This window comes from Protomyctophum parallelum (assembly GCF_964188405.1).
Source record: "Protomyctophum parallelum genome assembly, chromosome: 20".
Taxonomy (NCBI): Eukaryota; Metazoa; Chordata; class Actinopteri; order Myctophiformes; family Myctophidae; genus Protomyctophum; species Protomyctophum parallelum.
Window position 1 is genome coordinate 44,944,665 of NC_139718.1, and position 25,999 is coordinate 44,970,663.

General features: G+C 44.4%; 1 protein-coding gene across 2 annotated transcripts in view; it reads left to right on the forward strand.

Annotated features, from left to right (window-relative positions):
- nbas (NBAS subunit of NRZ tethering complex) overlaps nucleotides 1–25,999 on the forward strand; it is a 108,409-nt gene that overhangs the window by 41,418 nt on the left and 40,992 nt on the right. For both annotated transcript variants that reach the window (XM_083791852.1, XM_083791853.1), the window contains 15 exons: nucleotides 882–1,067; nucleotides 2,110–2,283; nucleotides 3,295–3,428; nucleotides 9,849–9,911; nucleotides 11,062–11,184; nucleotides 11,416–11,518; nucleotides 12,735–12,812; nucleotides 13,946–14,100; nucleotides 14,659–14,771; nucleotides 15,441–15,554; nucleotides 16,044–16,157; nucleotides 16,556–16,713; nucleotides 19,164–19,241; nucleotides 20,801–20,977; nucleotides 24,865–24,981. In XM_083791852.1, the coding sequence (XP_083647978.1) occupies nucleotides 882–1,067; nucleotides 2,110–2,283; nucleotides 3,295–3,428; nucleotides 9,849–9,911; nucleotides 11,062–11,184; nucleotides 11,416–11,518; nucleotides 12,735–12,812; nucleotides 13,946–14,100; nucleotides 14,659–14,771; nucleotides 15,441–15,554; nucleotides 16,044–16,157; nucleotides 16,556–16,713; nucleotides 19,164–19,241; nucleotides 20,801–20,977; nucleotides 24,865–24,981 (1,887 nt within the window). The remainder of the gene's footprint in view (nucleotides 1–881; nucleotides 1,068–2,109; nucleotides 2,284–3,294; nucleotides 3,429–9,848; nucleotides 9,912–11,061; nucleotides 11,185–11,415; nucleotides 11,519–12,734; nucleotides 12,813–13,945; nucleotides 14,101–14,658; nucleotides 14,772–15,440; nucleotides 15,555–16,043; nucleotides 16,158–16,555; nucleotides 16,714–19,163; nucleotides 19,242–20,800; nucleotides 20,978–24,864; nucleotides 24,982–25,999) is intronic.

The window sequence follows — 25,999 nt, forward strand, 5'->3', positions numbered from 1 at the left end:
CTAAACTAAGTACTGTCTAAACTAAGTACTGCACCCGTCAGTTGTAGTGTTGACATTGGCTGGGCAGGTATTAAAGAACATCTCTCATATGTGTCAAAATCGCGGTCCGCGGCAGTCTGCATGGGGGTCCGTGGGTACAGCGGGGGTCCCCGTCTCGACTGAGACTCAACTGTGTTACTGTTACCCATTAACTCAGCGGGTGTGCGCTCATGCAGGTCACGCACTGTTTAGCTGCGCTGCGCTGTTATTCTGAAACAAGTTGGCCTAAATACTTCTGAGGCATCATGGCGGCGGGTTAATGCAGCCAATGATAATGATAGCTTGCTAGCACTGCACAAAAAGCATGGAATGCGGATGTGTATATTACAGGAAACTCCCGTTAAACTTTACAAACAACTCCGGTAAACTCCCGAATTGTACCATCACACCTGTATATTACCTTATATTAACTGTATATAGCTGCTAAACTTGAGGTTTACGGGCAAATCTCGTGCCCATAATTGCCCGTTAACTCCTCTTTTCACGCAGTGTAGTACGGGCACTACGGCAGCCAATGGGAGAGATAGCTTGCTAGTCCAGAAAGACACGATTGTTCATAAACCAGCTCTCTAAACCAGCTCTGGTAAAAAACTATATTCCAAACAACTAAAACTAAACCAAAATGTGCCACTCAAAAATCCAAAACTAGTATAACCGTGGTGCTCTGTCATTGGTCGGTTCAGGTGGACTGTGTTCTCTGTCATTGATTGGTTCAGGTGGACTCTCCTCTCTCTCATTGGTTGGTTCAGGTGGAGTCTGCTCTCTCATTGGTTGGTTCAGGTGGAGTCTGCGCTCTCATTGGTCGCTTCAGGTGTTCTGTGCTCTCTCCTTGGCTGTCTCAGGTGGACTGTGCGCTGTCATTGGTGCGTCTGGGGAAGGAGCGTGACATCCCGGGGCTGGAGGGGCTGTGTGACGACCTGGTTACCATGGAGACGCTGGTGTACGAGACGCGCTGCGACCTGAGCGTCACGCTGCGACACCTGCAGCAGCTCAGTGACATCGACAAGCTCCGCCTCCTCATGAAGAACGTAAGCTACGCCCCCTCCTCCGACACCATCTTGGGCAGACTTCACATACTAGAGCATGTCTGAAATAAATATCAGAGCTGAAATAGACATGTAAATATGAAATAAATGCTTAAACATGTAGCTAGGTGTAATGTTAGAGACCACAGAAGTGAACCTTTCAGGCCTGTTTTCTCATCTATGCAAGACATTACTCTATATGACATATCTCCAAAATTGCTGGGTCAAACTGAACAACCAATATGTCACTTTGAAGCTATGTATTTCTGCTTTCCCATGACATGAAAAAATGAAAATGTAAAAAAAAAAATCAATGACTTAGCCTCGGTCAGAATCGTCATGTATAATTGAGAATCACAGTTCATATCGAATCGGCACCCTAGGTATCGATGTCATATTGAATCGGGGGGTAAGTGAATCCCCTAAGGCCAAATTCCAATACCCAAAATCTCGGCCACTTGCTCACTCACACTCGGTCACTCCAGCATGGCAAATTATGGTGAAATTGGTGACCTGCAGAAATATGTGACCATCTTGTTGACTTCACACAACTTACATGGATCCATCAAGCCATAATGCTACTTACGTTAGCATCGGGTAGCTAGCTGTTGTCACAACACTGGGTCGCCCATATTAGATCGCCGGCACCATAATAATCCATCCAGTCTGTTTCTTTCAATCGACTGTATCTCTTATTCCTTGTCCCAGATGGGTCAAAACAACCTTTCTTTGACGGCACAGAGCCGACGATGTGGATCCCTCCAGTGCCCCGGTATAGATCCATTTGGTAAACAAGGCCTGTCCAGGACCCGTTTCACTTACTAGTTTATGTTCACTTCCGGAAGTCTGTAAATGTGGCTTTTCAAAATAAGAGCTCAACTGGGAAATATTCTTGCGTGAATTTGATCCTCAATAAATGCTAGCGGGCTAAGTGTTAAATGTGTGGCCTGAATACCGCTGGGTTGAACTCTGCTAATGAACAAACTGCAACGTTTTGCATTCGGACCGACGGACACTGACATTATGTGACGTCTACACGATTCAGTCTCCTCCGGAGCGCTACGTGAAGGACGCCTTCCAGTGGATGATGCCCTTCCTCCACCGCTGCGAGAGACAGACGACCGGGACCTCCAAGACGCTGCTCAGAGAATACCTGGTCGGCCTGGCCCTGACGGACCTCACGCTGCCTCTGGGGGTGTTCCAGCACTGTAAACCTGACGTGAGTAGAGAACAGCTGGCCCTGACGGACCTCACGCTGCCTCTGAGACCCCCTTTCCACCGGTTGGTTCCGGTTGGAACCCGGTTCAGTTCTTTTTGGTTCTTAGTCCATGAGCCAGAGCTCCAAAATTGGAAAGTTAATTATGAATTGAGTGTGCAAAACCATACCTATATTAGATTGTTATCACCATGACACTTCCCCCAATTGATTACTTACACGAAGACAATGATTTATTGTATTTTTACATTTTACATTTTTAGATATGCAAATGAGGCATTATGTAGGAAATTATGCAAAATAAACAAAAATATGAAAAAGGTACTACTGTGGAAGGGTTATCATGTATTAATTTACTTGTATTGGACCTATAAACAATGCAATATAGGTTTAGTTTTCCCACCAATTTTGGAGCCATGGCTCACTAAGAACCAAAAATAACTGAACCGGTTCCCATTGGGAAACAACTGGTGGAAAAGGGGTCTGAGAGTGTTCCAGCACTGTGAACCTGACGTAAGTAGAGAATAGCTGGCCCTGACGGACCTCACTGTGAACGCACACACACACACACGCACGCACGCACGCACGCATGCACATACACGTGTGACATGTAACAGAGTAGCATTCCTCTCCTCTCAATCCATCTCAGTTTGATTCAAAGCTACATTCATTGCCATAGGGAACATGTGTCTACACTGACAAGCGTGTCGAATGAAACAAATGCGCGTATACAATGTACTATGCATGCATATACAGCAGTGGTCTGCACCCTTTTTGAAACAAAGTGCCTCGTTTTTTTACTTCCTACATAGTCAGTGTTTCATGTCAACATTGATTTTAATGACATTTCCAGCATACTTTTGATTGTTCACGGATGCAACCTTATGCCCTTAAAAACCTAATGTAAATTATCTTTCACAACTGTCAGACGTATCAGTTTGAGTGAGTGTGTGAGTTTATTTTTATCTTATTATTATTGATATTATTATTATTTTGTGTATTCTCTCCTATCAGTGCCAACAGAAGATCATGGGCGATCCAGACCAGTTGATGACGGTGGCTCTGGAGTGCATCTACAGCTCAGAGAGAGACGACCAGCTCAGTCTGTGCTACGATATACTGGAATGTCTGCCTCAGAGGGGATACGGGTCAGTGCACACACACACACACACACACACACACACACACAAAAAAAATGGCTGGGTTAAAATAACCCATATTGGGTTATTTTTAACCCCCCTCCTGGTTTACAAAGGGTCCTATTCAACCCCTGGGTTATTTTGACGCAACAAAATGGGTTATTAATTTTGGCCCATAATTTGGGTTATAACTTGGGTTATAAAAATAACCCATTCAGAGGGTCAGCATAACCCAACTTCCAAGTTATTTTGACCCATAATGTCGGTTATGAATGAAGCATTATTGGTTCAATCAATCAGTCAATCAATCAATCAATCAATCAATCAATCAACCAATCAACCAATCAATCCCAACTCTCTGAGCCAACAATAAGGTTACAGAAATCTTATAACCCATGAATTGGGTCCCTATATCCTAGGAAATTGATATGGCTGGGATGGGTTACATAAGTGTTTTTACTGTGTATAGTTGCCTGCAAGAGGCATGAACAATCTTTGTTGGAGCAACCATCAACAACAAACCCTTTCCAACAGATACTATACATATGAATGGGAAAAGGGGAGAGAGACTGACCAAACAAACAGACATTTACATTCATGGTTTTGCTAACAAATCACATAAAACAACATATCACCAAATAATACCATAACAAAACACTAAACACAACGACCCATAACATACACATTCTAATATTCAAATAATAACACATATAAGAACAATAACACACGGTCCTTGGCACCCCAGTGTATGCTGGGAAATGGACTTCCTCTAACCACTCCCATGGGGTGTGACCTATCCGACCCAACAATTGGGTTACCCTCAGAAAAATAACCCAGAAATCTTAACCCACTTTAAAAACCCATGAATTGGGTCCCTATAACCCAGGAAATGGTTATGGCTCTGGAAAATAACCCAGAAATATAACACAACGCAAGTAACCCAGGAATTGAGTTACAGAAATATCCCACATGTTTTTAGTGTGCACACACACACACACACACACACATACTTTCTTTATTTGAATCCGCAAATTACAATTAATCTGACAGGGAAACGAATATAATGCGGTTGACAGTTCATGTTCACTTAACTCCTTTGCTGCCCCTAGTGTTAGCTAGGGCTGCAACTAACGATTAATTTCATAATCGATTCATCGGCCGATTATTTAAACGATGAATCGATTAATCGGATTATGGCACCTTTTTGCAATTACTTAAAAAAATTAGCTTCAAATTATTTTAGGCATGTTGTAACTAACAATAAAGACAATAAAAATGAATACTCATTCAAAATTAATATTTTACCCCCTTTTTTATCCAATTTGATTTCATTGCCATTCCTACTTGTAATGATACTGTAATCTGTAATGTTGACCGTGTATACCTGACTGTCTCTTTCCATTTCTATCTCTGGGACCCCAATTTTTATTTTTTTATTTCTATGGTAAAATCAATTGTGAGTCCATTTGGTTCCATTTTTGCACTCTCTGTTACAGACCCTTTAGGGTCCACTTGGTTTACTTCCTAACTATCTATAATGTAGCTGGAACTCCCACTATGAGAACCACTGTCCTACACAGTCTGTGTGGACACGCACGCACGCACAGTCACACACACACACACACACACACACACACACAGTGCACACAAGTTACAATTAGTAGCATGCTAGCTGATAGGGGAAACCGTTCTTATAGCAGCCATATTGGCATGTTCTCTAGGGTCTAGGCTCTAGTATCACATATTGCTAAAGTTAAACAGCACTGAATAAATCATTGTTAAGCAAAAACGTTCACTTCACGGAGATTTTTGCCCTGTGCCCACTTCAATGCGCTGCTGTGATTACACAGGTGGAACAAATGAGGAGCTAACGATCGTTAGCAAGCTACACTGCTATAGTGCTCGTCGTAGACAGCCTGCAAGCTCACAGATTCAGACATTGTGGAGCATTTTTTGTCATAAGACAAACAAATATGGACAGTGGCCGTGCTCACAAATGCCATGTTTTGGGACCTGTTTGGGGCATTTTGCAAGCAGATCATCGCAGCCACAGAGCTGACGCTCTCCCTCTGTGTGTGTGTGTGTGTGTGTGTGTGTGTGTGTGTGTGTGTGTGTGTGTGTGTGTGTGTGTGTGTGTGTGTGTGTGTGTGTGTGTGTGTGTGTGGGGGGAGACTGAAGTTGGGAGAGATGGGTAGATGCGGACCGGGCGCTCTGGTCACGTTCAAGACAATGGCTCGTTCGGAAATAGCGCACTGAGCCCACTGTGCAATGCTAACTAATAGGCGAGTGCGCTCCGGTGTGGTATTTCCGAACGCGCCCATTGTGTTGTGTTTATACCGACCCGTTGCATATTGTTCGTTCAGCCTAGTGCCGTTACTGAACGGTAAAAAGAAAGCAGCTTTACGTTACATTTTAATGTTGGAAAACACCCGCGATAATAATCGATAAGATAATTCGGTGGCAACGAATTTAATTATCGATTTTTATCGATTTAATCGATTCGTTGTTGCAGCCTTAGTGTTAGCATGCTGTTACTGCCCAATATGCCGCCCGTCCAGGCCCACTATGCGGAGCTTGTTGTCCTTCCAGGTTAAACAGGAAGGTGGGGGCCTCCGGGAGTAGGTGAACACCACTCACATTAGCCCACAGCCTTTAGCTAGCAATACAACCAGCTACATTTTTTCAGCGATGCGATACAACATCACAAATGATTTACGATTGTCGGGTGCACGGCAGCGCACCATGGACGGCTCTCAAACCTTTGGAGATATGGTGCTTTGAAAATCGGGTTATAATGGAGGCTCAACAGAGCTGGATTAAAAAATTGCTATACTTTGCTATACTAGCCGGAGCAATTCTACAAGGTAAACAAACGGACGAAGCGTTCATATATGGATTAAACGGTTGTCTACGCTTATAAGCGTAGCTGGCATAGATACTGTAGGTCCCATTAGCCTAGCTACGTTTATAAGCGTAGATGGCAATAAAAAAAATGCACTTAAAGGGTAAGGCCACTTTTTTAGAGGTTTGGGTTGTTTTCCTACCTTATTATGGTCAAACTAGTCCAGTCCAGGAGTTATTTCGCTCCATTGTGCAGTTTTATAGAAAATAACTTTATAAAAATACCAGCCCAATGAGCCCATTGACTTACATTGTAGCGGGGAAAATGCTCTCAAAGTCACTCTTTTAGCACATGAACGAACGCAACAAAAGCTGATTCTGACAGTTTATGACATCAGGAAAACTCATGCGGTTTTATTTTCGTGTTTTAACGTATATTTATAAAGGTACTATTTTGTTTGGAGAGACACTGAAGCTGCAATGCGGTCTTCCGTTTCCGGTTTCATTTGTAAACAAGGAAGCACGCTGGCTGCCTGTGTTGAGAGCACCCAATCCATCTGCAGTCGAGCAGTACCCGACACAGACACCCACGGCAAGCAGTCATAAGTTTGTAGGCTTACGATACTTTTAGAACGGAGGATGAAGTGTGCTGTTCCAGGTTGTTGCAGTTAGAGTTGGACCAATCGGATGGTAGTACCGCGTCACGTGAAAACAGAAGTGATTCGGTTGGCGTAAGCATACCTACCAGATCTTCTTTCTACACAAATTAGTCAAAACAAGACAACGTTGACATTTTTTATTAAAAATAAAACCGCATGAGTTTTCGTGATGTCATAAACTGTCAGAATCAGCTTTTGTTGCGTTCGTTCATGTGCTAAAAGAGTGACTTTGAGAGCTGTTTCCCCGCTACAATGTAAGTCAATGGGCTCATTGGGCCAGTTATTTTCTATAAAACTGCACAATGGAGCGAAATAACTCCTGGACTGGACTAGTTTGACCATAATAAGGTAAGAAAACAACCCAAACCTCCAAAAAAGTGGTCTTACCCTTTAAGGATACACATGGCCCCTTCTCCTCCACACAGACAAACTGCCTAGAACAGCCGAAACGGAGCAGTATTTGTCAAGTTGTTTGGCTTCGTTCTTTGTCATGCCACCTATTATTAGGCCACTCTTAGTCAGTTCATGTACATGGCCCAGGCTTCCAAATAAAGGTCTACACACACCGGCTGCGAACGCCGCACATCAAAACAGCCGCCTCCGTTATTTTCAATGAACCTATCGCACACCGGCGGCGTCCGACGCGCATTCACGCCTCGCCTGACGCTCCGATACGCCACTGTTCTATTTTCCATGCGCTGCCGCGTCGCTGCGCACCCGGTGTGTGATGGGCTTAACAGTATGACGAATCGATACCCGAGGTTTGTTCAAGTTTCAATACTTTATTGCCATGTCACATGGATGCACTACATCCATGTGTTATGTGTGTGATGGATTCTAGCTGTTGTTCAGAATCGTGATGTTTATACAAAGTGGAGTGTGGAGGCCAGGGTACCGGATTGACTGATTGTACTTGGTTGGTAATACTGGCAGTCTAGCTTTGATGGTGAATTTTAAAACATCCTCCCCAATAGCAGCTTTTTTGTACATCGAATGTGACACGGAGTGATCAGCCGAATCAAACAGGCCAACTTTCCCTGCAGTCGAAGGCCACGCCAATGTTCTTTGGCTTCAGTCTGTTTCGTACTAAGCAGGACTCTTCTAGCCGTTTCTACCTGTAGTCTAGAGTCCGCGCCCTGGTGGGTGAGGGTAGCCTTCACTACCACGCTGGAGTCTGTAATTAATCCGTCAGAGATGAGCACATTTTCATTGTTCTTTGCCCATTTTAGCTGGACTCCTGTCCCATGGCACAGGTCATTGAGATCTGGCCAATCAGACCAGACCCCAAAGCCCTTGGCTTTGTGAGTCCAGTTTTCCAGAGTCTTTTATCCTAAAGCACAGAAAGGTATTCTGGTCTGTGCCAGCCAGGGGGACCTTCCTCCTGTGCAGGTCCAGTAGGAGCGATGCCCTGGCCATTTCTCTGAAGGTGCCATCATCATAATTTTGAGCATGTGTAGTAGGTGGCTTAGCCTTGTAAGCTGCATAAATCCACTCTACATTTGGGACGTGTGAGTTTAGGCCAACCATTTGGAAGGAAGAGTATGTCTCGTGTGTCATAGCTGCATTCAGAAAAAAACGCCCAAAATGCAAAACTCTTCAAAAGCATAAAGCCTTCAACAGAAAGTCCAAAATGCAAACCTTTCAAAAGGCACCACGTAGCAAGTCCAAAACTCAAACCTTTCGGAGTGCAACGCTAGGAACAACAAGAGCTCAGGGACAACAGAGTATGTTCTGACGGTGTGTTAGTGGAATGAGTCCAGTCTTAAAGGGAGCAGGGTGATTGCAGAAGTGTTCTCAGGTGTGGAATGGGCATGGCACTGTTGGGCTGAAGAGGGGGTGGAAACAGGTGTGACAATGACTGAGAGAGGGAATGGAGAGTGGGAGTGGCTGACGTGGAGCCACTCCCATCCCACTCACATCGTGTGAGTTTAGGCCAACAACATTTTACAAAGTTTTCAGAGTTGGAGTGGAACGGCAGAATCTGTTACGTTCAAATCATAACTGAGAAGAAAGAACACACTGCTTTCACAGGCCCTCGTGCACGCAGGCATGCACGCAGGCACGCACACACACATGCAGGCTCACGCACGCACGCACACACAGCTATTGCAAATGCATCTCAAATATGCACCTAGTAACATTAACAATGGTAGTTAACAAAGGGTGCGGGATGTTGTTAATATTTCACAAAAACAACATCGGTGTTCTCCGGTGCTTCACCTCCATGCTGCCACCCTCCTGTGCACACAGGCACACACACACACACACACACACACACACACACACACACACACACACACACACACACAGGCGTCATTTGCATGTGCGCATCACTGATGCATGCATATGAGCGCTCTCATGTGCCCTTCAGTTTAAACAAATATTGTCTTTTTTTGTAAAAGTATTTACATTTTTTTGTTGCTTCTAACATGTGTTATTAGAAGATACACTGATCTAATGGAATCAGAATCGGTTGAATCAAGAACTCAACACTTACGTTTATTGTACTACAGTATGATGCTGTCAGAGTTTTTCAGAATAAAGGCACTAGAGTGCTAAGCAGATAGGCAGATTTTACTCTGGAAAAAGCCCCGCCTTCCTTTTCCCCGCAAAACCGGGAGGTATTATCTTCCATTACTACCTTGCGCTGTCAAGTCTGATCTCTCTTTAGAAGAGTTTATATTCCAAACGAGATGCTTGATTAAGTCAGAAATGAGGACAGGACATTGCCGTTCTGATCAAAACCATGGACAGCAACGTATATTCAGAGATAATAGACGTGTGTGTGTGTGTGTGTGTGTGTGTGTGTGTGTGTGCGTGTGCGTGTGCGTGTGCGTGTGCGTGTGCGTGTGCGTGTGCGTGTGCGTGTGCGTGTGCGTGTGCGTGTGCGTGTGCGCATGCGCGTGCGCGTGCGCGCGCCATCTTACAGACCAGAGACAGACATCACCTCAACGCTACATGACCAGGTGGACAAACTGGAGAAACATCTCAGGTAACGCACACACACATTCACTAGACAGATTAGTTTAGATAATTTAGAACCATGGACAGCTACAGTTACTACAGAGCCATGAACAGCTACAGTTACTCTAGATAGAACCATGGACAGCTACAGTTACTTCAGAACCATGGATAGCTACAGTTACTATAGAACCATGGACAGCTACAGTTACTATAGAACCATGGACAGCTACAGTTACTATAGAACCATGGACAGCTACCGTTAATTCAGGACCATGGACAGCTACAGTTATTTCAGGACCATGGACAGCTTCAGTTACTTCAGAACCATGGACAGCTACAGTTACTACAGAACCATGGACAGCTACAGTTATTTCAGGACCATGGACAGCTACAGTTATTTCAGGACCATGGACAGCTACAGTTACTATAGAACCATGGACAGCTACAGTTAATTCAGGACCATGGACAGCTACAGTTATTTCAGGACCATGGACAGCTACAGTTACTATAGAACCATGGACAGCTACAGTTACTATAGAACCATGGACAGCTACCGTTAATTCAGGACCATGGACAGCTACAGTTATTTCAGAACCATGGACAGCTACAGTTACTATAGAACCATGGACAGCTACAGTTATTTCAGGACCATGGACAGCTACAGTTATTTCAGGACCATGCACAGCTACAGTTATTTCAGGACCATGGACAGCTACAGTTATTTCAGGACCATGGACAGCTATAGTTATTTCAGGACCATGGACAGCTACAGTTAATTCAGGACCATGGACAGCTACAGTTATTTCAGGACCATGGACAGCTACAGTTAATTCAGGACCATGGACAGCTACAGTTATTTCAGGACCATGGACAGCTATAGTTATTTCAGGACCATGGACAGCTACAGTTAATTCAGGACCATGGACAGCTACAGTTATTTCAGGACCATGGACAGCTACAGTTATTTCAGGACCATGGACAGCTACAGTTACTATAGAACCATGGACAGCTACAGTTACTTCAACATTTCAAATGTTAATTCATAATAAAGTGATACTCTAAAGTGATGACTGACGATATCGTGTGTGTGTGTGTGTGTGTGTGTGTGTGTGTGTGTGTGTGTGTGTGTGTGTGTGTGTGTGTGTGTGTGTGTGCATGTGCGTGTGTGCTGGCTGCAGTGTGGTAGAGGTCCTAGAGAAGCATGGTCTTCAGAAAGCCATCTCCTACGTGAGGAACAGTCAGAGCAGTGAAGAGGAGGCTCACCATCTGATGGTCAAGCTGTGTCGCCACACTGGACGCAAGTATGTGCACACACACACACACATGCACACACACACACACACACACACACACACATCACATTTTTAGCTTGTAGATCGGCTATTTTCAGAGCGCAACACCCGAGCGCAACCACATACATAAACATAAAGTGATCTCTCCTCCGCTAGTTCCTCCCTGACATTTTAATCTGACATTTTCTGTGTGTGTGTGTGTGTGTGTGTGTGTGTGTGTGTGTGTGTGTGTGTGTCCAGAAATCCCCCCGTCAGTGAGTCGGTGTGGAGAGCTCTTCTCCAGGACCTGTTGGACATGCAGCAGAATGTCTACACCTGCCTGCAGCCGGAGACCTGCCACCAGGTGGCGCTGCAACGCAACACGTACACACACACTCTCTCTCTCTCTCTCACTGTTTTACATCCATCCGTTTAACCCATTTAGGCCTGACGTCCACATTTAAAACAGTCTTCTAAATCCTAACAGTTTTCTCAAATACCTCATGTTTCTATATCAGTGGTGCTCAATATTTCATGTCAAGGACCCCCAGAATGATCGGTATTTGGCCGCCAACCCCCATCTGAAAATACGTAGTTCCAGGGACCCCCCCAAAAGCAAAGATATGAGTTAAAAACGTTAAGAACATGTATATATAAAGATTTGCACCACATTTTCACGATTTTTCCAAAATTGCAGACCTTCAAGCTCGTACGAGCTTGTAGATCTGCTATCTTTCAATAGCTAAAGCATAACATAATGCTTAAAACACCAAAAAGGTGTTCCCGTTAAGAATGGGATAAAGCAGCGATTGAGGTCAGCCAGTGGTCCCTGAGGGAGTTCCAGGTCCTCCCCTAAAGTATAACATAAATAATGCTTAGTTAACCCATTCTGACCTGAGATCAGATTCTAAAAATGTCTTCTGGATCCTGACCGTTTTCTGAAAAATCCATGTTTCTATGTCAGTCGCTCTTCGATTTTTCAAAAATAGCAGACCTGCAAGCTCGTAGCGCGCCACTCGGTGGCGCGCTATGAGCTTGTAGATCTGCTATTTTTCAATAGCTAAAGCATAACACAATGCTAACACCAAAAGGGGTTCCCGCCCAGAATGGGTTAAAACACAAAAAGGGGTTCCCGTCCAGAATGGGTTCACAGCATTGACTCCACAAGCACGTAAGTCTAACAGTAGAGCTCACATCAATCTGATTAGGGGTGGAAAATAAAATCGTAACGTAGATGGCAATAAAATTGTTAAGCTGGGGACCAAGGGTACACCCCTCCATTCCGAAACAACGCTATTCCCATACTGGGTCTATTGAAGCTGGCGCGCTACGAGATTGTAGGTCTGCTATTTTTCTTTTTTCAATCATAAAAATGCGGCACAAATCTTTGAATATAAATTCAGAGCGAACTTTTTTTCTTTTTTTTTTGACGTCAGGCTTAAATGGGTTAAAACTATCCTCTCTGTTGCTCCAGGTGTTTGTGGAGTCAATGCTCTGTGTTTATTAAACTCTCCTCTGTTGCTCCAGGTGTCTGTGCAGTCACTGCTGTGTGTTTAACACTCTCCTCTCTGTTGCTCCAGGTGTTTGTGGAGTCACTGCTGTGCTCCAGCCGTGTGGAAAACATCCGTCTGGCAGGTCAGCTCATGCACTGCTCAAAGGTACGTCGGCCTCTGACCGTCCCAGAGAGAGAGAGAGAGAGAGAGAGAGCTATTTAACACTAATTATGCTGATGAACCACGGAGTGCTAAGGACGTGTACACGTGTCCTAGCGAAGGTCTTCTTTTTATTGATAAAAATATGTCGGCCTCTCCTTCTGCAGCGTACTCCTTGGTGTTTCGTGCATGCATACTGCCGTTCACTCCCTTGTTTACGGCTCCAAATGAACGCCTCGTAACTCTAAATCTAGGGCGCTCTCCATGGTTTTGACTTCTGACGTTTCTCGTTTGGAATATTAACGCTTCTAGAAAGACTTTAGCGTGACCAGCGTGAGGCAAGAACGGAAGATTATGCCTCCCGGTTTTGGGGGGGTAACGGAAGGGAGGGGCTTTTCCGAGTAAAATCTGCCATTCCTGCTGGCACTCTAGCGCCTTTATTTTGAAGAATTCCCCATAACACGTATTTGAACAACATATATAACATGTTGATTTATTGATTGATTGATTGACACGGTTACGGTAAGTTAGGGCATTGCTCTGGCATGCATTGCAACAACTTGCATTGTTGATGTTGTATTTTCTTTTCTGTACTGTAACATGTTAGTGACATGTCACTAGGGATGGGAATTATCAAGTCATTCATTGATTGATACATTTTGATAACCCTTTTGTTCGATTAACCGGTTAGCTGTTTCATGTGTTTCATAAGAATCTACATTTTGCTGATATACAGAAAGAATACAAAATACATTTTGACATTTTATTGTGTGATAATTACAGGCCTTGTTTGTGATGTGTCCATCACTGTTCCCAGGTCAGCTTATAGGACGTGCTAGTGACATGCTTTGTTGTGGCCATCCCAGGTCAGCTAATAGTACATATTGTAACATGTTATAAAGTGTCCATCACTGATCCCAGGTCAGTCTGGACGTACTGTAACATGTTATAAAGTGTCCCTCACTGATCCCAGGTCAGCTAATAGGACATAATTGTAACATGTTATAAAGTGTCCATCACTGATCCCAGGTCAGCTAATAGGACATACTGTAACATGTTATAAAGTGTCCATCACTGATCCCAGGTCAGCTAATACGACGTACTGTAACATGTTATGAAGTGTCCATCACTGTTCCCAGGTCAGCCAGGATGTGCCGGTCAGCGTGTCATTCCGGGGCAAAGCTCTGTCTCTCAGAGTGTCCTACGACAGGAGCGTAGAGCTGGTGCTGGCGGCGGCCAGAGAATACTTCAACTCCTCCACCGCACTGAAGGACCCATGCATGGATCTGGCCAGGTGAGAATGCTTGATTGAATCCTGAATTGAGTCCTGGAACGCACGTGTGTCACCATCGCTTTTTTTGTTTGTCATTTTAAACCTTTTTCTTTTTAACTTTAGCTGTTGAACAATAGCAGATCTACAAGCTCATAGTGTGGCAAGTGCTGCTGTCGATGTTCTATTTTGGAAAAAATCGTGAAAATGTGTGCAAATCTTTGAAACAAAACAAAAACAATGTACGCATGCATTCCATACATTCCATACCATATGGACCTATGACATCATTGACTCACGACAGGAGCAGTCCCTATTGATTTTTTATTTATGAAATAAATAAATATTTGAGGCATTTTTATTTTAGAGGGCAAGTATAATGTTTTAATGCATATTTTTCTCATTAGCCAGGGTTGCTTTTAAGATTTAGAAGACTTTTTGTTTTAATCGGCCTAAGATCTAAATGGGGTAAGCATTGTGTAACTTACAACTTAATTGCATTTTGAGTCACTACTGTGTGTGTGTGTGTGTGTGTGTGTGTGTGTGTGTGTGTGTGTGTGTGTGCGCGCGCGCGCGCATCAGGGCGTGTCTCCAGCTCATCACAGATCGTCCTCCAGCCATCCAGGAGGAACTGGATCTCATCAGCGCCCTCTGTCTGCTGGAGGACTTCAGTGTCAGCATCCTGCCACTGCAAGGTACCAAAACAAAAAGAAAGAACAAGAAAAGAAAGACAGACATGCCATATCTGATTTTCTTCCCGTAAACGCCATTGCTGTAAATCAGTGGTTTTCAATCCTCTTCATGTCGAGGACCATTATTTATTCTGCATTTGAGCCACGGACCACCATGATATAGCCTCTCAGATGCAAATCAATTCCATGCTGTATTGATGTGGTACCATTTAGGAGAGAGAACAGTCAAATGTTGATAAAAAATAACAAATTTATCATTTATGTTTAGCCAATTATGTAGACTTCTTGTAATGGAAGTAATTCTGATGATTAACAATAATGTAACTCTTGAGAGCGTAAAATGAAACAAATGGAACCGTAATTTGTTTTTTCCTCTGAAAAATACTTGGTTTGCGTCAGATTTATCTAAACGATAGTATTTGTTTTGGGTGGATGAAATCCACTTATTTATTTCTTAAGAGAGAGCATGTTGAGCTGTGCTGCCCACTGGTATTCTAATGGTGTTGTTTTATTTTACATACATTAAGTTCTCTAAAATTATCACATATTTGTTTCAATGAAGTGCTTTTAAATGCAACGCTTGCTCTCTTCATGTCTGTCTGTCTGTCTGTCTGTCTGTCTGTCTGTCTGTCTGTCTGTCTGTCTGTCTGTCTGTGTCTCTCTCCCATGCAGTGCGCCTGCGGTCGAACCGTGTGTCGGTGGTAGAGCAGTGCATCTCTCAGTGTCCTACGGCCTACAGACAGTCCGCTACGCTGCTCAACCTGGCTGCACTGCTCCGAGTGGCAGGTACACGAGCTCGCGCACACACACTCGCGCGAGCACACACACACACACACACACACACACACACACACACACACACACACACACACACACACACACACACACACACAGTATGCCCAGTAGGTTGGGGTTCAGGGCTTCATACTGTATTTGTTTTGATCTCGTTGTCTTCTCCTGTGTGTTCATTGATCTCTGACTCACATCAAAGAGCCTGCTCTGCCACACACGCACTCACGCACACACGCATGCACGGTAGGCCTCGGACCTACCATGCCGTTCTGACCGATCAATAAAAGAATGCTGAATTAACTAGCATGTATTGGTAACTTTGACTGCACAATAGCCTCCAAATTTAACCTCCTTGTAGGCCTATATTATATAGGCCTATATACAATCGAATGTTATTCCATTTAATTTGCTTGCACAATGGGACAGTAGTGTTCACATAATAGGCCTACATTTAACTCTCTCTCTCTCTCTCTCTCTCTCCAGGAGATGAGGAGGTGAAGCGTAAAGGTCAGGTGTTGACCCTGCTGGCAGAGCAGGCTCTGCAGTGTCTGGACTTCAAGGCGTCTTACATCCACTGTCAGGACCTCATGCACGCAGGTACGCGCACACACACACACACACGCACGCAGTTCGATCGCTATAAAAATCCAATGACTTTGGGGCCACTTCGAGAATGGAAACTGACTGCAGTGTTGTTTTTGGCAGCAAATTTAGATTTTAGTTTGTGGAAAGGTTTTCATTTAGTCTTTGACATTTTAGTCACCCATGGAATGTCTCAGTGTTGGTCTAGTTTTAGTCGTCTAAATGTCATAAGATTTTAGTCGACCGAATCTACAGTTGATTTAGTCGAGTTGATGCCGTCGTAATGGCTGATTTTACACTTGCTGAAAATAGCCGCTCTACAAGCTCACAACGCGCCGCGCTGCTCACAGGGCTGGGAGGTCTGCAGTCTTCTGGGACAGTGCTGATGGTAGTTTGGTCCGTGTTCTCCCCAGGTTACTCCCCGGGCTGGGAGGTCTGCAGTCTTCTGGGACAGTGTGAGGGTTACGCTGACCTGGCCGCTCGCCAACAGCTGCTGGCCTTCGCCCTGACCCACTGCCCCCCCGACAGCATCCACGGGCTCCTGGGGGCCTCCAGCGACCTCCAGACACAGGTCTGTCTATACGTCTGTACGTCTGTACGGTCTGTCTGTCTGTCTGTACGTCCGTCCACCTCTCACCTCGCTGCTATAGTACCTTGCCCACCATTGGTTCTTATGGTGGTTTGAGGGTTAAAATTAGGGGCGATCCGATCACGGAAGATCGGGACCGGTCACGCGGAAGGTCCAGACCCACAGGAACGCTACCAGGGTTAGAGTTCTCATTTTCTGCCCGAACCTGACCCGGCCCGGCCCGGCCCAACATTTTAGGGCCGGGCCGGGCCCAAAAAATATGCTAATTAGTCGGGCCAGGGCCGGGCCTCGGGCTCTGTGATTTTCCGTGATTTTTAATTTTTCTTCTTTTTTCAAAAATTATATTATATTTATTATAATAAAAATAGCAATTCTGTTATTTGTGTAATGTGTAGGCTATATAGCCTACACGTATGTATTTATTATGAAGAGGGCTGCGCTATCGGCGATTCACTTGTGACAGGAGGAAGACGGAGGAGTGGAGGCGGGGGGCTTGGAATGGATTACTGACTGTGCAGGCAGAGAGAAGTGAACGGTGGGGTGGTTGTTTAATGTTTATACCGCTGGCTGGCCTCTGTTTTGTGGCGCACCAAATTAGCTTCAGTTCATAATACTAAATGTTTTATAAATCAATCGAATTATCACACGATAGACTGCAACATGACAAAAACAGTTGGACTGAGGCACTGAGCCATCTCGTTAAACCCAGCTGGCTGCGTTGAATAACCTAATCATTAGGCCTAATCAACGTCATATAGTCACCACACCAACCATCCATATAATTCTGTAGTGTATGATCTGACCACGCAATGTTACAGTCCACTGCAGGCTACAGGCTATTTGATTTACAAAATGATTAGTATTATAACCGCCGTCCCTCAGTGCGGCAGCGGCGCTCCTCGTTATATGTGCCCGATTTAAAATAACAGATCTCTAAGCTGTCGAGACACGCCATGAGCGGTGTAAACTTTGTAGGCTATGTTTGTTCTTTTGGACACCGAACGGGGACGATACTTGGGGTCTTGGACATAGCTTCACTTCAGGAAACGGGGAGCTACTCACCAGTCACCACCACTGGAAATGGAATCCATTCGAATTATATGGAAATGGTTCATTAACAGTCTAACGTGAGCTACATAAATCCTTTATTTCGGCGATAAGTCCATTGAACTCCGTTCTCACTCTCACACAGACACACACTGAAAGAAAAAAAAGAACGCCACTTTATTGCATGGCCAGCGCAGCAGCACGCGCCGTCAGTGGTTCACTGACGGCGCGTGCTGCTGCGCTGGCCATGCATTAACACATTGAGTACGCCGACTGCCTTCAAAATATAGGCTATAGAATACCGGAGGTGTCTGATCGCTTTTACTTTGAAAGCCATGAACCGGAAACACTTTCCTAAAAAAGTTGACTTTACAAAGTGACCTCAACATCCCCGATCATCTTAATATATTGTTTTACGCTCCAAAAAGCGTTCATATTTTGCGGGAGAGACGGATGAGGAGCAGAAAATAAGCGCCAGCATATCGCTCTATTCATCACCACGGAGAGCGCCCTGGATTAGGAGCTACGAGTCATTCTTTCCGCCTCGCTAACATGGGAGTCAATGATAAGCTAATAGTTGCACTGAGCGTTAGCATACGGCAAGCGAAAAGCGAAATGCCAAAAAAATAAATAGGAAAAATTCTGAATATTAATATCTCGCCCCGCATCGCTGGGATGTCGCTAGGACGTCCTCAGACGTCCTTAGAACTCTACTCTACTCTATCCTATGACGTTCTCAGGCGTCCTACGTGCTGTAAGTGTTAAAGTGGCGTTCTTTTTTTTTCTTTATCGGGCTTTATAGGGCTTCGGGCCTAACATTATGGTATTTTTTAGGGCCGGGCCAGGCTTCGGGCTGACCCAGTTAGGGCCGGGCCGGGCTTCAAATTTCGGGCCCGATGAGAACTCTAACCAGGGTGCCGGCCCGATTCCGCCGAGCCGCCCCGCGTCCGAAACGGTTAAGAAATGACAGTTACCGTGTGGGGGTCCCTCTACTGTACACTCTACTTCAGGGGTTCCCAAACGTTTTCGTGTCAAGGACTCCCAGATCAGAGCCACTGATACTCAGGGTTCTTGGTTGATGGTCTGATACTCGGGGTTCTTGGTTGATGGTCTGATACTCGAGGTTCTTGGTTGATGGTCTGATACTCGTGGTTCTTGGTTGATGGTCTGATACTCTGGGTTCTTGGTTGATGGTCTGATACTCGAGTTTCTTGGTTGATGGTCTGATACTCGTGGTTCTTGGTTGATGGTCTGATACTCGAGGTTCTTGGTTGATGGTCTGATACTCGGGGTTCTTGGTTGATGGTCTGATTCTCTGGGTTCTTGGTTGATGGTCTGATGGTCTTTGAGGGTTAAATGTATACTCTGCTGTTTCTCTGCTCCAGGTGTTGTACCAGGTGGTCAACTACCAGATGATTGACCCCACGGACCCCCACAGAGGACCGGAGGAAGACCACGCCCAGGTGTGTGTGTGTGTGTGTGTGCGTGCCCGTGCGTGCCCGTGCAGTGTTATTTTCCAGCGTGTTTTGTGATATATCTGATGAGGTGTAAATGTTACGTTCAGGGTTGTTCCACTACCTCTCCTGCCTGCTTTGTTCTCTCCCTTTCCGGATGTTATTCTATCCCCTATACTGACTAGTACAGTTGAATTTTTTCATATTGGTCCTTGTTTGCAACCCACCGAGAACCCAAAACGTTGGCTCTGAAAGAATATACATTGAAAGATTTGTGCCACATTTTTTTTTTTTTTAAGATATATATTTTTTGCGGCTTACGCCTTTTATTGATTTTTTAAGGGACAGATAGTAGGCTGACAGGAAACGGGAGAGAGATGGGGGGATGACATGCGGTAAAGGCCGTGTCGGGTCCGGGAGTCGAACCCGCGGCACACCGCGACTGGATCACCAGTCCGGTGCCCAGACCGTTACGCTACGGCCTGGGCCTGTGCCACATTTTTCACGATAAAAAAAAAAATAGCAGACCTACAAGCTCGAGTGGCACGCTACGAGCTTGTAGATCTGCTATTTTTCAATAGCTAAATTATAACATAGTGTTTAAAACACCAAAAGGGAGCCCAAGATGGGTTAAAACGGCGTCGTCGCTTGTCGTTGGAGTTGAAAAATATTCCAAAGATCACAACAACCGAGCGGAGAAGGAATGCACGCGCTGCGCGGCACCGCCGCCGCCATTGTAATGCATTCGGCCTCAGTTTCCCAGAATCCTTTGCCATGCCAGTGTGATGACGTCATCAAAATATGTCACCTATCCCACTCTGTCCGATGGAAACCCCGTTTGGACTTAAAGCGTATTAACAAATGAACTGCTCATGACGGAACGTTACTCCAATTAACCCATTCTGACCGGGCACCCATTTTGGTGTTGGCATCATGTTATGCTTTAGCTATTGAAAAATAGCAGATCTACAAGCTCATATCGCGCCACCGAGTGGCGCGATACGAGCTTGTAGGTCTGCTATTTTTGAAAAATCGGAGAACGACTGACATTTTTAGAATCTGATCTCAGGTCAGAATGGGTTAATCAGACCAGTGTGTGTCCAGTGGAAAACTCGTATGAATCTGATCTCAGGTCAGAATGGGTTAAGCATTATTATTGATATCAAACCCGATCGCTGATTTCTTCTTTTTTCATATATATATATATAGTATACAGGCTGACTAAAAAGCTGAATAACTCAAAATCTAATGAGCTCTACATGGTTTGGATACAACGTGCAATGTTCGGAGGCCAATGTTGATCCCGATTGGAACATTGGCGCTTTCTAGAGCAAGGATGGCTTCATTTTAGCTCGCTATAGCATTGACCCTATTTATTTAGCACCTAAGATGGCCAAACTGGACTTGAATTCAGCGCGTGTCACATTACAACCGGCGCGGCAGTCTGCGGTTGGCTCTGCGCCCGCCAGGTGGCAGTCAACTTGTTTTTAAAAACGTGTGTTAATTTCACTCTCTCCTTTCCCCCCCCCCACGCCCGTCCTCCTGGTCCCCTTGCTCCCCCCCCCCAGACCAGTGCTCCCCGTCGGGCCTCCCCCGTGGGGGCAGCGGGGGTCCTGCTCCACAAGACCACCACCAAGACCATGGAGGTGCTGTCCACCACGGGACTGACCACCAAGGCCGTGCTGAGCGCCGTCACGGACCACCGCTGGTGGAAAGACTCTCTCAGCTACCTCCGCCCGCTGACCGTAAGAACGCGCCACACAGACAAGGGAACCTGCATGCCCTACACACCGCCGCCACCACCGCCATCTTATACTGATAAGATCTGGGAGGTCTTTCTGACACCATTTTGAGATTTTTAAAGTTGATTGTCTTTGCCCGTGAAGCTCACAGAAGGTTCCCCTTCCATGACTTTTCCTAAATATCACTTGTTTTTTTTTTTTACTTTTTTCATCTGAAACATTTTCTAAATGTGCTATTTTCAAAAGATTTTATATACATGTACAAGCTCGGGCCCGGATTGCTGTTAGCCGTCACTGCTGCCGACTTGGACACGAACACAAGCCTCCCCGGGACCTCGCGAGAAAACGCCCTCCGCACCCGCAGCAATGTGCGCGCCGGTTCTGCCGCGCAGACTTACCGCGCGAAATACCCGCATTTAATACATTTACCCCAAAACACACACCTAGCTTAATGTAGGGGGCACCGATTGCTGTGCAACATCCCCCTCATGTTCTCAACCCCCAATTCGGCTACACCACACACACTAAGCTGCACAATTCTCCACACGCAACACAGGACCCTTATTGGCTAGCCCGCTCACATGCCGATCCCCACGCAGCAAAACACAGCTGTGATTGGCCAGCCAGCCACACACACCATCGCCACAACGCACGCAGTCGGATGCCAAGTTATTCCGCGCATTATTTATTTCCCAGTCCCACCACGGTCTCATAGTAACCTTGCATCAGTGTCACTGCAGTGCAGACACGGACGTACCGTGTTCACACTGTGGAGGATTTTTGGCTCGCATCGAGCCAGTGGAGGTTACGAGGGAGGGGGACTTGAACTGTGCTGACTGAGTGACTGTGTGTGTGTGTGTGTGTGTGTGTGTGTGTGTGTGTGTGTGTGTGTGTGTGTGTGTGTGTGCATGTGTAGTTTGATTTCAGCATGTTTTACTCCCATGCACAGTTGCGCAGTGCACACCATGGGGGACAAATCAGCTTTTCTAATCGGCTTTCCACCCCCTGCCACTGTGCCCACAAACGCATGTCCAAGAGGAAAACAATCTAAACATTATATACTAACGTCAGCATCGGGCAGATCAACACACACAAGTGTTATTAGTTGAGTTTTCTAAATGAAGTGCCTCTGAATTGTAACGGTGTGTTTATGTCAGTCAGCGATGCGATCCATTGTTATTCATCCACCACCGTGCCATGCGCACGGACTGGAGAGAGACGAAGTGTTTCTCTCCCTTCGGCTCATGTAGCCCTCATTGTAACTACAAATATTGTTCCCGAAGAAACAATGTGGGGTCACTGCAATCCAAAAGATTGTAGGTCTAGTATAAATCAGTCAAGGTCCCCCAAAACATATACGGTACTAACTAATATATCCAAAAAACAGCAATTTATTGTAAGTAAACAAAAACAGTACAAAGCTGTTTAATGTGTGCCTATTTAATGTCATTTGATTTGCTTCGACGTGAAATTAGTTATCATATATCTGATATCTTCAGAAGAAGACATTGCACATTGCAAGAGACATTTGGACTAATGATTTGTAAGACCTGTTGTATTTGTATTGTAGGTATACTGTGCCAAAATGCAGTTTTCTATGCATTGAAGGGGTATTGAGGGGTTTGACCCAAAAAACAACAAATAATAATACCCATCTGTTAATACATGTGCAGGGCACAATACTGGGTTTAAAAACACAGCTGAAACATGAAGTGGAGTCTGTCAAATCCTGCAATTTCCTTCTTCCCATTGCTCTGCAACGTAACTAAGATTCTAGTTTCTTTATACAAATGAAAACTTGTGAACAGGGACATTCTGCATAATGAGTACTTTCTACTTGTGGTACTTGAAGTACATTTTGATACCAACCCCTTTGGTACTGCACCCACATATTTGTAGGCCTACTTTAAATCAAGTTCATTCGGGGTGAATACTTAGTTTAGACTATAGTCATTGGTTAGACATGGGTTAAAGATGGAGTGCCACAATTTTTGTATTTTTCCAGTTTGTCATGTGTCTATGAGGTGACAGTACTTCATTAGACACCCTGGAGTCGTGTTTATGTGCAATAGTGTAATAACTTTGTATTTAGGGTTTCTTCCTGGAGGCTGAACCCTTGACAGTCAAACGGGCCAATGATATAAACACTGATAGTGTGACGTATTACTATTGCACGCACACACGCACCTCCCCCTCTATATATTTTTTTAAATACGACAACCTCTGTGGGCGGAGCTGCCTGCCACATACACACGTGTGAACTGAATGGCGCAGCCAGTTTGCTGCTCTGTGCCTTTGTGTGGCAGATTTTCTAACGGTAATTTCACACATTACCAGTTCACAGCAGAGCAGGCTGTTTTTCGTTAGATTGGAAGCAAGTAAATGTTCACATCGGGTCCTCAGGATTAATCAAGGAAACCACAACAAACTCAAGGAGTAGGTTGTTTCTTTTATAATCACAGTGGTCAGGCTTTGATACAGAGTGTAGTGTCACAGTGTGCATTCTTGTTGGCTGTTGTAGTCAATATGTAGGTCCTAATAATATATAAGGCTGTAAAGTCAAGAATTAGAAGTATCTGTTGTGTCGCGCTGGAAGTCATGTTGCCATGTCTGGCTATTACAAGCGACTTGGGCTTGTTTTCATATAAGTAACTTTCAGGGGAGATGTGGTTGACTTGAATTGGTTCATGTGAAGGACCCTCAGATTAATATGTTGTTAAAAGGATTGGTGTTGTTGAAACGTTTTCATAAATATTCAAGGTAATTTCTGTGACTTTTTGTGGACCTGGTTGCTTGTTTCTTTAAATCTGAAACTCAATGCAGTCAGAAGGAACATTCATGATGTAAATTGAGTTTGATCAGAGCAATAGAAGAGTGGAGAGTCTTGTGTCCAGAGCATCATGTTCCTAGGGCAGTGCAAGTGTTTTGTGTCAATAAAGGACAGTTCCAATGCCAGGGTGCTTAGCTGGAGGAAATCAATAGCCTACAATATATTGGCAAATTATTCATGCTAAATGATCTATCAAACTAATTGTTTCTGCTGTTAAACTATGATTTAATTGGATGATGAGCTGAGCTGATTGTGACAATAGGGTCAATATAATTGTAGGAAATACATAAATGATTAAAACAAAATCAGAAAAAACAGATCTGATATGGTATGGATGAGTGGATTATAGGCCTATGCATGGATGGTGGCAGTATAAGTGCATAATGGTGCTTATCCGATATCTCAGAAATATGGGAAGTGTTCACTTCTAACATTCACAAAAACATGAGTTTTTGTTAGATTACAGACACCAATTTGTCATTTTGTAAACAAAAGGGCGGAGCCGTGGGCTGTCCTTTTATAAGGAGGGGGAGGGACTAGGACAAGTTGGTGGTCTTAAAGGCGGAGGGACTGGATTAGGTGGGTGGTGATAAGGTTAAACTCACGCATACCTAATGAACTGGTGGGTGTGTCCACATAAAACCATAATTTTAACAAACACTGTACACTTTTTTGAAAAAAATATACCTCCTTATATAACAATAACACCTGATGATCATGTTTAAGGGTGGAAAAAAATCACGGCACTCCATCTTTAAGGTTAGGTTTAGGTGTGTTGCCCCATGGGAGGTTAGGTTTAGGGTGAGGGTTTGAGATAGGTTGTAGTTGTAGGACTAATGACTGGTCTAACCAATGACTAGTCTAAGTACGGGTGCACTAAGTACTGCACCCGTTAATTCAGATTTTCTTTCTGGCCATGACGGCGCATACATACATCCACACAAGCTAAAGTATAACATAATGCATAAAACACCAACAAGGGGTTCCCGTCCTGAATGGGCTGCATATCCCGTCCTTTTCACCCAGTGAAAACAAAAGGATGTTCTTCACGTCTCCTCAGGGTACCAGCGGCGACTCTGAAGGAAACCCGGAAGGGGCGGTGCCCAACGCCAGCCTAGAGAGGCAGGGCTGCAGCCCTTTCTACCAGGACCTGGTGGATGATCCCTACGTCGACCAGGTGAGTAGCGATGGAGCTTGTTACTTTACTTTTTAACCCATGTAGAGCCTGAGGACGATTCTACAAATGTCTTCTAAATCCTAACAGTTTTTTGAAAAACATCATGTTCAGTGGTTCTCAAACATTTTCATGTCATGGACCCCTCAACAGTATAACAATAATTATTGGCCGCCGACCCCCATCTGAAAATATGTTGTTCCAGCCAGGGACCACCCCCAGAAGCAAAGATTTGAGTTAAAAACATTCGCTCTGAAAGAATATATATTCAAAGATTTGCGCCACATTTTCACGATAAAAAGAAAATTGCAGATCGCAGAGCTCGTAGCGAGACACTCGGTGCCGCGCTACGAGCTTGTAATGTAGATCTGCTATTTTTCAATAGCTAAAGTTAAGCTATAACATAATACTTAAAACACCAAAAGGGGTTCCCGCCCAGAATGGATTCATTGATAACGAGCAGCTTAACGATCAGGCTTATCGAGCCGGGATCTTATTGACCATTTTCTTTTCAGAGTCAGGACGTGTATGTATTTATATATGTATATGTATACGTATATATTTCAGTCAGGACGTGTATATATTGATCTGTATATTGTATTATTTCAGAGTCAGGACGTGTATGTATTTATATATGTATATGTATACGTATATATTTCAGTCAGGACGTGTATATATTGATCTGTATATTGTATTATTTCAGAGTCAGGACGTGTATGCATATACTGTATATATGTATATATTTCAGAGTCAGGACGTGTATGTATTTATCTATATGTATGTATATATTTCAGAGTCAGGACGTGTATGTATTTATATATGTATATGTATACGTATATATTTCAGTCAGGACGTGTATATATTGATGTGTATATTGTATTATTTCAGAGTCTGGACGTGTATGCATATACTGTATATATGTATATATTTCAGAGTCAGTACGTGCATGTATTTATCTATATGTATATATTTCAGAGTCAGGACGTGTATGTGTACGTATATATTTCCGAGTCAGGACGTG